This window comes from Mauremys reevesii, linkage group 10 (assembly GCF_016161935.1).
Source record: "Mauremys reevesii isolate NIE-2019 linkage group 10, ASM1616193v1, whole genome shotgun sequence".
Classification (NCBI taxonomy): Eukaryota; Metazoa; Chordata; order Testudines; family Geoemydidae; genus Mauremys; species Mauremys reevesii.
The window spans coordinates 46,054,311-46,068,332 of record NC_052632.1 but is presented as its reverse complement, the minus strand read 5'-3'; the positions used below and the strand labels follow the sequence as shown (position 1 = coordinate 46,068,332).

The following is a 14,022-nucleotide window of genomic DNA, read 5'->3' as shown; positions in this document are numbered from 1 at the left end:
CCTTGCACCGGCCCTGATTCACATCCTGTCTCAAAGACATTTATGATTCCTGCACGTTAGCCCATTTGCAAGAAACATTCCACAGAACATGGAAGTCAGTGAGCAGTGAGAGAAGAAGAAAGTACTAATACCATGTGCTTTGCGGAGCACTGAGACTTGACAGAGGTACATAAAAAGGAGCTGTCTTGCTCTTCTCTGCACTGCAGGAATACTTCCTGCTCTTCCAAAACTGTCACAACATGAACTGGGCTCAGGGTAAAGTCAAAGAATCATAGAATATCAGGGTTGGAAGGGCCCTCAGGAGGTCATCTAGTCCAACCCCCTGCTCAAAGCAGGACCAACCCCCAACTAAATCATCCCAGCAAGGTCTTGTCAAGCCTGACTGTAAAAATCTCTAAGGAAGGAGATTCCACCACCTCTCTAGGTAACTCATTAGAATGGTGGTGAAGCACTGAAATGGAAGTTTTTCCTAATATCCAACCTAAACCTCCCCCACTGCAACTTGAGACCATTACTCCTTGTTCTGTTATCTGCTACCACTGAGAACAGTCTAGATCCATCCTCTTTGGAACCCCTTTTCAGGTAGCTGAAAGCAGCTATCAAATCCCCCTCATTCTTCTCTTCTGCAGACTAAATAATCCCAGTCCCCTCAGTCTCTCCTCATAAATCATGTGCTCCAGCTCCCTAATAATTTTTGTTGCCCTCTGCTGGATTCTTTCCAATTTTTTCACATCTTTCTTGTAGTGTGGGGCCCAAAACTGGACACAGTACTCCAGATGAGGCCTCACAAATGTCAAATAGAGAGGAATGATAATGTCCCTCAATCTGCTGGCAATGCCCGTACTTGTACAGCCCAAAATGCCATTAGCTTTCTTGGCAACAAGGTCACACTGTTAACTCATATCCAGCTTCTTGTCCACCGTAACCCCTAGGTCCTTTTCTGCAGAACTGCTGCCTAGCCACTAATCTGTAGCAGTGCATGGGATTCTTCCGTCCTAAGTGTAGGACTCTGCACTTGTCCTTGTTGAACCTCATCAGATTTCTTTTGGCCCATGTGACAGTGCTGCCCGTGGGAGCCAGCTGAGGTCACTCAATCAGGGTGAACTGCAAACAAAACAGGGCAGACAACCCCCAAACGCTGGTGGATATTCCAATACTTAGATTTACCACGCCAGCACAAAACAGCTTCTATAGTACCTCACTGGTTACTTAGAAGTCGAAACAATGCAGTTCCCTTAAAGTTCCCTCAGGCCTCCATTCAGATACACCTGTCAAATATGATGATGATTCCTGAAAATCTTATCTCATCATATAAAAGAAAAGGTTCGTCCAATCTCAAAGGATCTGCCACATACCCAGGTTCAATTACAACTTAGATCTTACCCAAAATACACACTAATAGCCAATTCTTATTAACTAAGCTAAAATTTATTAAAAAAAGAAAAGAGAAAGAGTTGGTTAAAAGATCGATATATATACAGACTTGAATTCAATTCTTGAGGTTCAGATACATAGCAGAGGTGAGCTTGTAGTTGCCAAAAGTCCTTTCAGAAATAGTTCATAGGTTATAGTCCAATGTCCATATTCAGGGTGGCTCCAGTCAATGACCGGGGATCTCAATCCTTGTGGCTTAAGTTTTCCCCCTCTTGAAACCCAAAGCAGATCTGAGATGAAGTAGGATCGTGTCCCAGGGTTCTTATACATTTCCAGCAGCCTGAGAAAACAATAGGCTTAACTCCTTCTCCCAAACAGCCTGGCAATTAGTACATGGTAATTTATCCATTAAACAGTTCAAATACAGGTTACCACAACCTTCAAAGAGACACATAGCCCAATACTACTATTTCACTCAAGTATTTTCCTAAATGTTAATATTCCTTTTTTGATCTTTGAATTAAAGCTATAGTGATAGACAAGACTTGTTTGCTCATATCACAAGACCTGAACAGACATCTACTCTTGAGATCTCTAACAATGCAGACTTGCATTTCAAAGCTCTATTCATTTACATATCTTCCTAACTAGTCCTTAAGGTTCACCCATGGGTCAGGTCAGTCGGTGAGGTGAGTTAATTAACTTTCTGGCCCTGTCATCTTTCAATGAGATATTATATCACACTCATAACGCTGACTGTTCCTGATCACTTTCTTCTCCTCTAAGTGCTTCAGAATTGATTCCTGAGGACCTGCTCCATAAGTTTTCCAGGGACTGAGGTGAGGCTGACTGGCCTGTAGTTCCCTGGATCCTCCTCCTCCCCTTTTTTTAAAGAAAAGTCTTTGGGTTCAGTCAGGTCAGTCCTTTGGGTCTTTGGGTTCAGTCAGGTCAGTCCTTTCTCTGCTTGTTCCAAAGTCAAGGCGATGTGCCCAGGGCACTGCCTTGTTCTGTCATGTTCAGAATATAATGTGCCTCAGTCTACCTATCACTATAATGGGGTAATGATTCCGACACACCTTTTGTAGGCTGATTTTAAGTCCTCAGATGACAGTTCACGTATAAGTGGAGGTTGTTACTATTGTACGACAATTTGCAACGTTCAGCTAATCAAATAACTTCCTTCGCTGATCAATCCTTAACTCTACATTTTGAGTTAATGATGGACTGTTCCATTGTAACTGCTTATGAGGGTGTTGGGTGCTGTGGGATATATATCTCACATCGCCTTGTGACCTTGTTTTGAGTGGCTCTCATGAGTGGAGAGGAATTCATCTCATACTGCACAGCCACCAGCTGTTTTTGCCTGTTACAGAGGAGACACGCTGCTCTTTGGAGACTTTCTTTGCTCTTGTTTATTTTGCTTTTAAAATAAAAGCCATTCAGATGGAAAGTGTGTGGTGCTTCTGTGGGGCTGGGGAATGCTGAGGGTATGTCTACACTACCCGCCGGATTGGCGGGTAGCGATCGGTTTATCGGGGATCGATATATCGTGTCTCATCTAGACGCGATATATCAATCCCCGAACGTGCATCCGTTGACTCCGGAACTCCACCAGAGCGAGCGGCGGTATCGGAGTCGACAGGGGGAGCTGCGGCCGTCGATCCCGCGCTGTGAGGATGGGAGGTAAGTCGGAATAAGATACTTCGACTTCAGCTACGCTATTCACGTAGCTGAAGTTGCATATCTTACATCGACCCCGCCCCCTAGTGTAGACCAGGCCTGAGATGAAGGGAGACTTCAAACATGGCAAAGGAGAGCAGTTAGCAGAGAAGAGGAACAGGAATAGCTGAATGTGTTTGTAAATGCAGACTGCTTGTAGAAGCAGTTTATGATTGCTTTATAATAGATTTATACACTTGCTGTGTGGTTAGCACTAATTTAAAATATAGGGTTCCTCTATTGCACTCTGACCATCAGGACAGATGGACAGATTTTCAGTTCTGCTTCCAGAGCTGCATCTATAGTATCTATAACTGCATTAATGGTAACCTCAGAACAACTTATAAACACAGAGAGTATGGGTTTTTCCTGGTCTGAAACTCAGCTCTGCAGGAGTCAATGGAAATCTGCGTGGGAAGGCTCATGTGGATATGTTACAGTTTGCCTGCAGTCAGCACAGAGAAGAGCCCTGATTGCTAAAGGTCAGTATGCTCTCTGACTAGCTATCTAAAACCAAATGGTGTTCAATAATGATGATGATCATTACAGAGTTTTGCACAGATGTGGCTTTCAAAGCACCTTACAAAGGTGGTGAAGCACTATTATCCCTGTTTTACAGATTGGGAAACTGACACAATGGAGAGATTAAATGACTTCTGTATCGTCACAGGGCAAACTGGTGGAAGTCAAGTCTAGAACTTAAGGCTATGGCTACACTTGCACTTCAAAGCGCTGCCGTGGCTTTGAAGCGCTAAGTGTAGTCAAAGCGCCAGCGCTGGGAGAGAGCTCTCCCAGCGCTGTCCGTACTCCACCTCCCTGTGGGGAATAACGTACAGTGCTGGGAGCCGCGTTCCCAGCGCTGGGGCTTTGACCACACTGGCGCTTTGCAGCGCCGCAATTTGCAGCGCTGGAGAGGTTGTGTTTTCACACCCTGCTGCAGTGCTGCAAATTTGCAAGTGTAGCCATGACCTAAGTCTCTAGCTCTGTGCTTGGGCCATTAGACTCCTGGCTATGTTTCAGAGGCCTTTAAACATTCAAATGTGGCTGGATATATGTGGCATAAAACTATAGTTAAGAGGTAACATCAATAGAATGAATGGGGTATTGTCACAGGATAACTCATCTCTGGAGGCTACATCAAAGTCAAGAGACCTGTGGGATATGTAATATGAAGCAGGAATGTTTTTCAAACCAAGAGGCTTTTGAGCCTCGCATAGAATTCCATTAAAACTAAGGATGCATGAACCAAGGTTTCATCCAAAACTCTTCCTGAATCTTTATAAAGGTTTGGAAAAGTTCTTAAAACACTTTCTCCCTGGCTCCCACGTGGATTTTGTGGTACTTCTGTCCCAGCTCTGGAAACTTTTGTGAGCGACTCAGACTGAATTGTAGACTCTGTGCCCCCAGATTGTTCACAGACATCTGAATGTTTGGTTGCCATCCCTACTCAAATCCTCCAGCTGCTGTTGCCTGATGAAATTAACATAGGACTGGGAGTCAGCATTTGGGGGTGACTGACATTGAGTCTGGCTGGGACCTTAGGAGCATCTCCTAGCCTCTCTGACCCCATTCCTCTAAACATTCCCCAGTGCTTTGTCCAGACTATGTGAGGAATAGGTCTCTAATTACCTCCCTCAGCAGCCTCTTTCACAGCCATCAGATGCCATCCTGCTCACATTAAAGTCAATGGCAAAAGGCTCATTGTCTTCAATGCTGGCAGGATTGGGCTTGTTGTTAAGCAACTTGACTCCATATTCAACCTAAACTTTCCTCTGCTTAATTAGAACCCATTGCTCCTAGTTATTTTGCCTTGGTCCACTCTAAACAATTCCCCTTCTCTTTCCTGGCTGTGGTATTTACTCCTGTCAAACACGTTTTACATGATGATCAGTCTCCCTTAGTCACTGAGCTAAGCTATGCATATTGAGTGTCTTTTAATCTTTGCTCATACATAAGCCCTTCCAGCCCCTCTATCATTTGGTTGCTGTTCCTTTTGTAATACAGGAACTCCTCACTTAAAGTCATCTGGGTTAAAGTTGTTTCATTGCTGATCAATTATTAGAGAACATGTTCATTTAAAGTTGCGCAATGCTCCCTTATAACTTCGTTTGGCAGCTGCCTGCTTTGTCCACTGCTTGCAGGAAGAGCATCCCATTGGCATAGGCGGCAGGTTTGTATAATTTTTGGTGGGGCCCAAAATGGTGGTGCCCCCCTGCTCCCGCCAGGGGCGGCTCTAGAAATTCCACAGCCCAAGCAGGGCGGCGCGCCGCGCCGCTTGCGCCGCCCTTCCCCGGTCCCGCGGCCGGGGCAGAAGTGCCTGCAGACGGTCCCGTGGTCCCGCGGCTCCGGTGGAGCATCCGCAGTCATGCCTGCGGGAGCTCCGTCCGAGCCGCGGGACCAGCGCACCCGCCGCAGTCATGCCTGCGGCAGGTCCGCTCCTCCCGGGGCTCCTGTGGACCTCCCACAGGCATGACTGCAGAAGGTCCGCTGGAGCCAAATGCTGCCCTGCCAGGACAATGCCGCCCCACGCGCCTGCTTGGCGCGCTGGGGTCTGGAGCCGGCCCTGGCTCCCGCCCTGTAAGCCGATATAAAATGAAGCTACAATGCATCAGTGCCACAAGATTACAAAGGTCAATTAAAAGTGGAAAGTCAGAAGCAGCACTTGCCTACTTCAATATACAGTATTATATTTTGTTGCACCTGTTGTGATGAAGTGGGAATGTCCTTAATATTTTCTCTGAATACTGTATGGGTGCCTCAGTTTCCCCTGCAAGATGCCAACTGAAGGTGTTGGGGACAAAGATCAGGTGGCCTCCTTGTCCGGAAGAGACACAGAGGCCAGAGGAGGGAGTGTCAGTTTGGAGCTGGCTAGGGAAATGGGGAGAGACCCAGAATTTGGTTCTGGGCTCCCCACCCCCCAAGATGGACCTGACAGAGGGGTTCTGTTTTCTGTACCTACAAGCTCTGTTTAAACTGTGTTCCCGTCATCTAATAAACAGTCTGTTTTACTGTCTGGCTGAGAGTCACATCTGACTGCGGAGTTGGGGTGCAGGGACCTCTGGTTGCCCCAGACTCACTTTGGAAAGTGCATGACGTGGAAGGGCATGCTGAATGCTCCGAGGTCAGACCCAGGAAGGTGTAAGCTTCTTGCCCTGGAGACAGTCTGCTCCGAGAGAGGAGGCTCCCCCAGAGTCCTGACTGGCTTTGTATGGAGTTGTTCCAAAGCATCACAGCATCCCCTTCCACACCGTGCACTTCCCAGAAGTCCGCACAGGCATTGACACTCCCTCCTCCGGCCTTTGTCTCTTGTCCAGGCATTAGGAGGCCACCCGATCTCTCTGTTCTCCAACACCTTCAGTTGGCACCTTGCAGGGGAAACTGATTTGGGAGAAATGAAGTAAAAGCTGCCCAAACCGAGCTTGAGCACACCTGAATTTTGAGGTGTTCAAATCTGGAAGGCAGGTGCTGGGGGTGGGAGAGGGCTGTGGGCTCCATGGGGGAGCATGGCAGCAACTGTCTGGAGCTGCACGGAGCCAGATACGCTGGGTCTGAGTGGCACAGTAAGCGGTTTGGGGGTTGGAGAAGGGGTAGGGAGTTCCAGGGGGCAGTCAAGGGACAAGGAGCAGGGGGGGTTGGATGGGGCAGAGGTTCGAAAGGGCAGTCAGGGGACAGGCAGCAATTGGATAGGCATGGGAGTCCAGGAGGTTTATCAGGGGACAGGTAGGGGGTGCGATCCTGGGGGGGATGTTGGGGGGGGTCTCCGGCGGGGCCAGTTGGGAACAAGGAGATGGGCGGTTTAGTTAGGGGCTGGGGGCCCAAGGGGCAGTTAGGGGCAGGGGTCTCGGGAGGGGGTAATCCGGGGATAAGGACCAGTGATGCTTAGATAGGGGGTGCGGGTCCTGGGGGGCAGTTGGGGCAAGGGTCTGGGGAGGGGGCAATCAGCGGCCAGGGGCTGGGATTCAAAGGGCTCTGGGCTGCTGGCAGCTGCGGGAAGCCCTGAGCCCTTTAAATCCCAGCCGCCTCCCCGGCTGGGATTCAAAGGGCTCTGGGCTCCCTGCCCCTGGGGCAGTGCAGAGCCCTCTGACTCCCGGCCGCGGCTGGGATTTAAAGGGCTCTGGGCTCCCCGCCGCAGCGGGCAGCCCAGAGCCCTCTGACTCCCGGCCGCGGCTGGGATTTAAAGGGCTCTGGGCTCCCCGCGCTTGCAGGCAGCCCAGAGCCCTCTGACTCCCGGCCGCGGCTGGTATTTAAAGGGCTCTGGGCTCCCCGCGGTTCCGGGCAGCCCAGAACCCTCTGACTCCCGGCCGCGGCTGGGATTTAAAGGGCTCTGGGCTCCCCGCGCTTGCAGGCAGCCCAGAGCCCTCTGACTCCCGGCCGCGGCTGGGATTTAAAGGTCTCTGGGCTCCCCGCGGTTCCAGGCAGCCCAGAACCCTCTGACTCCCGGCCGCGGCTGGGATTTAAAGGGCTCTGGGCTCCCCGCCGCAGCGGGCAGCCCAGAGCCCTCGGATTCCCGGCCGCGGCTGGGATTTAAAAGGCCCTGGGCTCCCTGCGCTTGCAGGCAGCCCGGAGCCCTCTGACTCCCGGCTGCGGCTGGGATTTAAAGGGCTCTGGGCTCCCCGCGCTTGCAGGCAGCCCAGAGCCCTCTGATTCCTGGCCGCGGCTGGGATTTAAAAGGGGCGAAACCTAGCTCCAACTATTGGTGGAGCAGAGCCCCTGACTGTAAATATTCCTGGGGCTAAAGCCCCAGGAGCCCATATAAGTCGGCGCCCATGCCCATTGGAGCTGGTGGGGGCTTGGAACCAGGGTAGGCCAATGGCCCCCTGTCAGCTCCCTTAAGTTCCCTGTACTGCAGCCATCCAGCAGGCTATCAGTTGCAGGGCAGTTCAGTTGTCCCTCCCCACACTGCCCTCTGCCTTGGAGCTGCTCCTGGGAGCCTCCTGCTTGCTGTGCGAGGGGAGTGGGGGGGAAGAGGGGTGCTGATGTCAGGGTGTCCCCAGCACCCCCGCTCCTTTACCCCATCAACAGAGCAGGGGAGGACAGGACAGGGCTCAGGACAGAGGGAGCTTGCTGGCAGCAGCTACTGTCTCAACTTGCTGATCTACTTAAAAGGGCAATGTATGTAGAGTGGGGTCAGTGTACTTTTATAATTATAATAATAATTGGAGATATACCAATCTCCTAGAACTGGAAGGGACCTTGAAAGATCATTGAGTCCAGCCCCCTGCCTTTACTAGCAGGACCAACTACTGATTTTTGCCCCAGATCCCTAAGTGGCCCTCTCAAGGATTGAATTCACAACCCTGGGTTTAGCAGGCCAATGCTCAAACCACTGAGCTATGACTCCCCCCCCCCCCTTAAAGGGGCAGTGCATCTCTCTCTCTCACACTTACACGGTGTGTGTGTGTGTGTGTGTGTCTGTCTCTCTCTCTCTCTCACACACACACATAAGCGCACACACGGTGTATGTCTCTGTCTCTCTCTGCCATGCTGTGTCTCCTCCTTCCATTCCTGCTACCTTGTAGAGTGTGAGGCTACATTAACAACAACGTGTTAACCCTTGAGGGCTCAGCCATGCTCATCATGTAGCAGAAAGGCATTCCCTGGGAAATATCCCACCCTCTGACTCCACCACTTCAACCAATCATCATTGCTGTGTACAGTATTAAATTGTTTGTTTAAAATGTATACTGTGTATATATGTGTGCGTGTGTGTGTGTGTGTGTGTGTATATGTGTATATATATATATATATATATATATATATATATAGTCTTTTGTCTGGCGGAAAAAATTTCCCTGGAACCTAACCTCCCATATTTACATTAATTCTTATGGGGAAATTGGATTCATTTAACATCATTTCACTTAAAGTAGCATTTTTCAGGAACATAACTACAGTGTGAGGAATTACCGTATGTATCCTTTCCTATTAGTGGAATATATTTAAACTACTATGTAAAATCTACCTAGCATCCCCTTGGGCTGCTCCTCAGAAGGCAAGCTTTTTGTTGGCATGGCTAAGTTATTGACACAAGTGCAATCGATAGGGAATAAAAAATATACTTTTCCCTTGAGGCTGGAAGGACACCTACTGCAGAATTCTCCCCAAGCTCCTCTAGGCATAGCACATGTGATTACATAAGTCTTTGGTCCTCCTTTATGTAATGAATATATTTTGAGTGGATTTATTTATTTTCTTTCAGTATATTTCCTAGTGTTATCCTAGCCTGCGATCCCACCATCTCCTACCGTCTTTATCACACCTGCATGGCTCCTATATCTGTAAGTATCTGCAGAGATTCCATCTTTGGATGAGGCTGGGGTTTGTGCAGCTTTCTGAGGGAAGTCTATCTGTCCGTCCGTGTCATTGAGACAGTAATTACTGGGGGAGCTTCTCTGGCCGGGACCATGCAGAAAGTCAGATGATCGTCAAGGGCCCTTCTGCCCTTAATCTGTGAGCCGTGCTCGTGAGTGTGATATGAGTGCCTGCATTGCTCCTGTCCATTCTGTTTCTGTCATGTGGGGATTGGAGGTTTAACACAGCAGAGCTGTCAATCAGGCACCTCTTTAGGTAGCTTATCAGAAGAACAGATGATCTGCTGCAGCCCGGACTTCATGTTTCCACCTGCTGCCCAAGGTGTTGCTTTTAGGGTAATTTGGTCCCTGTGTCCCACTCAGCCTTTGACCCCTCTTCAAAGGCTCCCAGGAAGCATGCCAATAACAGTAGTCATTTTGCAAGATAGATGCCTGTCCACTAGAACTCCACTGAAATCTTCTTTGCCTGCAACGCTTCACCCAGGCCACTCACTTGGGCACTAATTGGTAATGACATTTGGTCACCACAACCCGAAGTTTGGAGTAGTTGGGAGAAAGACCCAAATGATTGGGCACTCCTCTGGGCCTCTCTGGAGTTCCCCCATCGCTGATCATGCTTCCCTTCAACAGAGAGAATTAGACATACATGCTAGGGCCTAAGTGGCCCTAGCAGAACTAGTTGAGCCTGTATTATCCACAAGGTTAGGTAGAGCCACCCAGCACAGGGACAAATCTGGTGTCCTGGAAACGGGACTATTACCACAAAAGGACAGTGCATCTAAGGTGAAACCACTGGAGTGATGGAGGAAGGAAGAGAGGTTACAAGGAATGGGGTGGCAAGAGACTGTATTAACCCACTTTGTTCTGTTCAAATACTGGGGTGCAGATAAGGGCTAGATCCTCAGCTCATGCATATAAATCAGCCTGGCTCCGGTACAATCAATGGGAGCTACAGATGTACATCAGCTGAGGATCTAGCTCCCTTTCTTGTTCTTTGGTTCATTCTGGGACACACGGACTGTGTTCCTGCCCTTTATTCAGTTGCTTCACCTACCTGCACGTGGGAGCCGCAAGCCCTCTCAGGCAGGGACTGATTTATTGCCCACTGTTGATTCCCTGTTGCTTAGACCTATAAGCGTCTCTCTGTTTGGCACCTTCTTGCACAGCCGCACACCTCATTGGGTATCTGATATCCACCCATGGGGCCAGTGTTTAAAGAGATGGGGCTAGGGGTTTGCACCTTCATAGGTACTTTCACTATTTTGATTATTTGTCATTGACTCTCTTTGCAGCTGGCCATCCTGATAATCTTGTCTCTGTTGGTGAAGCGCAAGAGCTTCTATAAAAGCTCTTGGAATGGAGCACCTGGACTGCTGAGGTACCCAGAATAATTCCATATCCACACCTCTGCACATATCCACCAACACTGCTCCCTTTGCCCCACAAGCAACCTTGGCTGAGGTTTACATTTGTTTTCATGTGACTCTGCACTCCCTGATGCTGTTCAGACTGGAATTGCTGAAATCTCTCAATGGCCCCGATTCCTCAACTGTCTCTGATTTTCCCATCCGAAAAGATTGTGAGCACAGTTCGGTGGGTGCACCTATTAGCCCTTGGTTTATCTAGTGTTCTGATTTGCAGACTGTTGGCTGTTGGGTAGCTTGGCACTTTACAGCATGGCATGTAACTAGGCTAGGAGGTGAAATGGCAGATGCAGAATTCAAGGCTGTGTTTCAGACCCCAGGCTAGAGCAGGAAGGGCTGGATCAGGCTCTTTCTAGTCAAAATTTTCAGCTGTCTCCAAGTTCACAATAAGAATCTTAAAGTTTGGAGCTTTATCTAACCTGATTTGAACCTTCCTCTCTTTACTGCTTTCATGGCTTTCCCCCCTTCCACTCCTCTTCCCAGAGCAGGCTGACCTAAGAGCATGGGGAAGCTTTTCTTTAGGCAAACTAAGAGCTATGACCAGGATGGTTGCTTCTCAGTCACTCTGCCATTCGTGTGGCAGCCCTGATCAGAGAAGATTAGGGTTGGAAGAGACCTCAGGAGGTCATCTAGTCCAATCCCCTGCTCAAAGCAGGACCAACACCAACTAAATCATCCCAGCCATGGCTTTGTCAAGCCGGGCCTTAAAAACCTCTACGGATGGAGATTCCCCACCTCCCTAGATAACCCATTCCAGTGCTTCACCACCCTCCTAGTGAAATAGTGTTTCCTAATATCCAACCTAGACCTCCCCCACTGCAACTTGAGACCATTGCTTCTTGTTCTGTCATTTGTCACCACTGAGAACAGCCGAGCTCCATCCTCTTTCGAACCCCCCTTCAGATACTTGAAGGCTGCTATCAGATCTCCCCTCACTCCTCCCTTGTGCAGTTCCCTCAGCCTCTCCTTGTAAGTCATGTGCCCCAGCACCCTAATCATTTTCATTGTCCTCCACTGGACTCTCGCCAATTTGTCCACATCCCTTGTGTAATGGGGGGACCAAAACTGGATGCAATACTCCAGGTGTGGCCTCACCAGTGCCGAACAGAGGGGAATAATCACTTCCCTCGACCTGCTGGCAATACTCCTACTAATACAGCCCAATATGGTGTTGGCCTTTTTGGCAACAAGGGCACACTGCTGACTCATATCCAGCTTCTCGTCCACTGTAATCCCCAGGTCCTTTTCTGCAGAACTGCTGCTTAGCCAGTCGGTCCCCAGCCTGTAGTAGTCCATGGGATTCTTCCATCCTAAGAGCAAGACTCTACACTTGTCTTTTTGAACCTCATCCGATTTCTTTTGGCCCAATCCTCCAATTTGTCTAGGTCACTCTGGACCCTATTCCTGCCCTCCAGCATATCTACCTCTCCCCCAGCTTAGTGTCATCTGTAAACTTGCTGAGGGTGAAATCCATCCCGTCATCCAGGTCATTAATGAAGATGTTGAACAAAACTGGCCCCAGGACCGACCCCTGGAGCTCTCCGCTTGATACTGGCTGCCAACTAGACATTGAGCCATTGATCACTACCCTTTGAGCCCGATGATCTAGCCAGCTTTCTATCCACCTTATAGTCCAATCATCCAATCCATGCTTCTTTAGCTTGCTGGCAAGAATACTGTTGGAGACCGTATCAGAAGCTTTGCTAAAGTCAAGATATATCACATGCACTGCTTTCCCATATCCACAGAACCATATGGATCATGAATTCCCATGACCTTACTGTTTAGTCTGTAAATCACCTTTGGGCAGTAGAAATAAGAATTATCCACCCCTGAGAGAGGTTGCAGCTCCATGTTCCCTGCAAATGTGACTGGGACACTCAGCAACGACCATGAAGAACCACCTTTGTCCTTAGGGCAGCTCAGAGAAGGCCAGAGTATGGCTATGGCATGGTCAAGTTGGGGCTCAGTTTCTTCCAGCTAAACAAAGGGCATCCAGATACCTTGGTGATGAGCAGTGCTGGAAAATGGGACACATGGGTACATCCTACTGGTCACTCAATGTGGGCTTTGTGATAACTCCCTATCCCAGCTGTTGTGTGATGCTCCTAGTGGTTACCCTTTGTGGCAGAGACAGGTGGATGTGGTGTCCCAAACCACTGTGCCCTTCTCTCTCAAGCTGTCTGCAGCAGAGGGAAAGGTGGTCTCCATGGGGAGGTGGGGGTGAGAGGCACCCTGTCCTCATTCTAACCCTTCTCTTCCCCCCCCCCCCCCCCGCAATTGTTGCAGCCCTGTGAATTTCTTGGAGGCGGAGGGCCACCAGGGGCTGGTGGCAGCAGTGTTTGGAATCCTCTTCTCTTCTGTTTGTGTGCTGGTGCTGGATACCGACCCCCTGCCTTTCATTGCCAGCTCCTCCCCACGTAGTCGAGGTAATGCAGGTGGCACTGGGCCATCCCTTTCTGAAGTTCACGGATGTTTTGCTGTTTCAATCCATTGGGACCCTCAGAAGCTAGGGCTGTCCCCACAGGCTGTCCCAGGTGGGCACAGGGATCTCGTTCAGACCTGGTGCAGGCTTTCCTCTAACTGGATGATATCCTGAATAACTGTCTACATTTTTTGGCTACATTTCCCCCCCCACACACATTAGTTCATTTTAAATATGTTGTGCCCTCACTGGCCCTGCCCCTAGGCAACATTTGACCAATCTATTGCATGTCCTCTTGCACACAGATCAGTGCAAACATACTCCAGATTTTCAGACAGCGTGGGCTATTGCTAACAATGGACCATTTTACAACTGGAGGAGGAGGGGGCGGGTCTTTGTTGAAAAAGACAGAGCTGTTGTGACTCATGCCAAACTTTGTGAAGCAGCCTTGTGCTCTGTCAGACCCTGCCTATTACTGCCGTTCCATCACTTGCATTAGTACTGGTGGGGCCTGCCGTAGAGGCACTGGGAAGCCAGAGCTCCAGTTGATGTGAATGGGAGCTGCAGATGCTGAGTTCCTCTGAAATGAACCAGACAAAACCAACTGGGGCTGGAGGGGAAGCACCTTGATCTAAAAGGTGAGGGTTCATCTGAGCTTCATATGGCAAAGCGAAGGCATCCCAGCAGTTAAACTCCGCTAAGCGAAGGCAGCACCGCTAAGGTCTCATCCAGTGAGCATTTTGCATGGGGCAGGCTGATGGGAAGCCCT

At 49.5% G+C, this 14,022-nt stretch overlaps 1 protein-coding gene across 3 annotated transcripts in view; it reads left to right on the top strand.

Moving 5' to 3' along the window:
- Window positions 1–14,022, top strand: part of STRA6 (signaling receptor and transporter of retinol STRA6) — a 56,640-nt gene that overhangs the window by 16,693 nt on the left and 25,925 nt on the right. For all 3 annotated transcript variants that reach the window (XM_039490131.1, XM_039490132.1, XM_039490133.1), the window contains 3 exons: window positions 9,293–9,371; window positions 10,697–10,782; window positions 13,118–13,257. In XM_039490131.1, coding sequence (XP_039346065.1) covers window positions 9,293–9,371; window positions 10,697–10,782; window positions 13,118–13,257 — 305 coding nt within the window. The remainder of the gene's footprint in view (window positions 1–9,292; window positions 9,372–10,696; window positions 10,783–13,117; window positions 13,258–14,022) is intronic.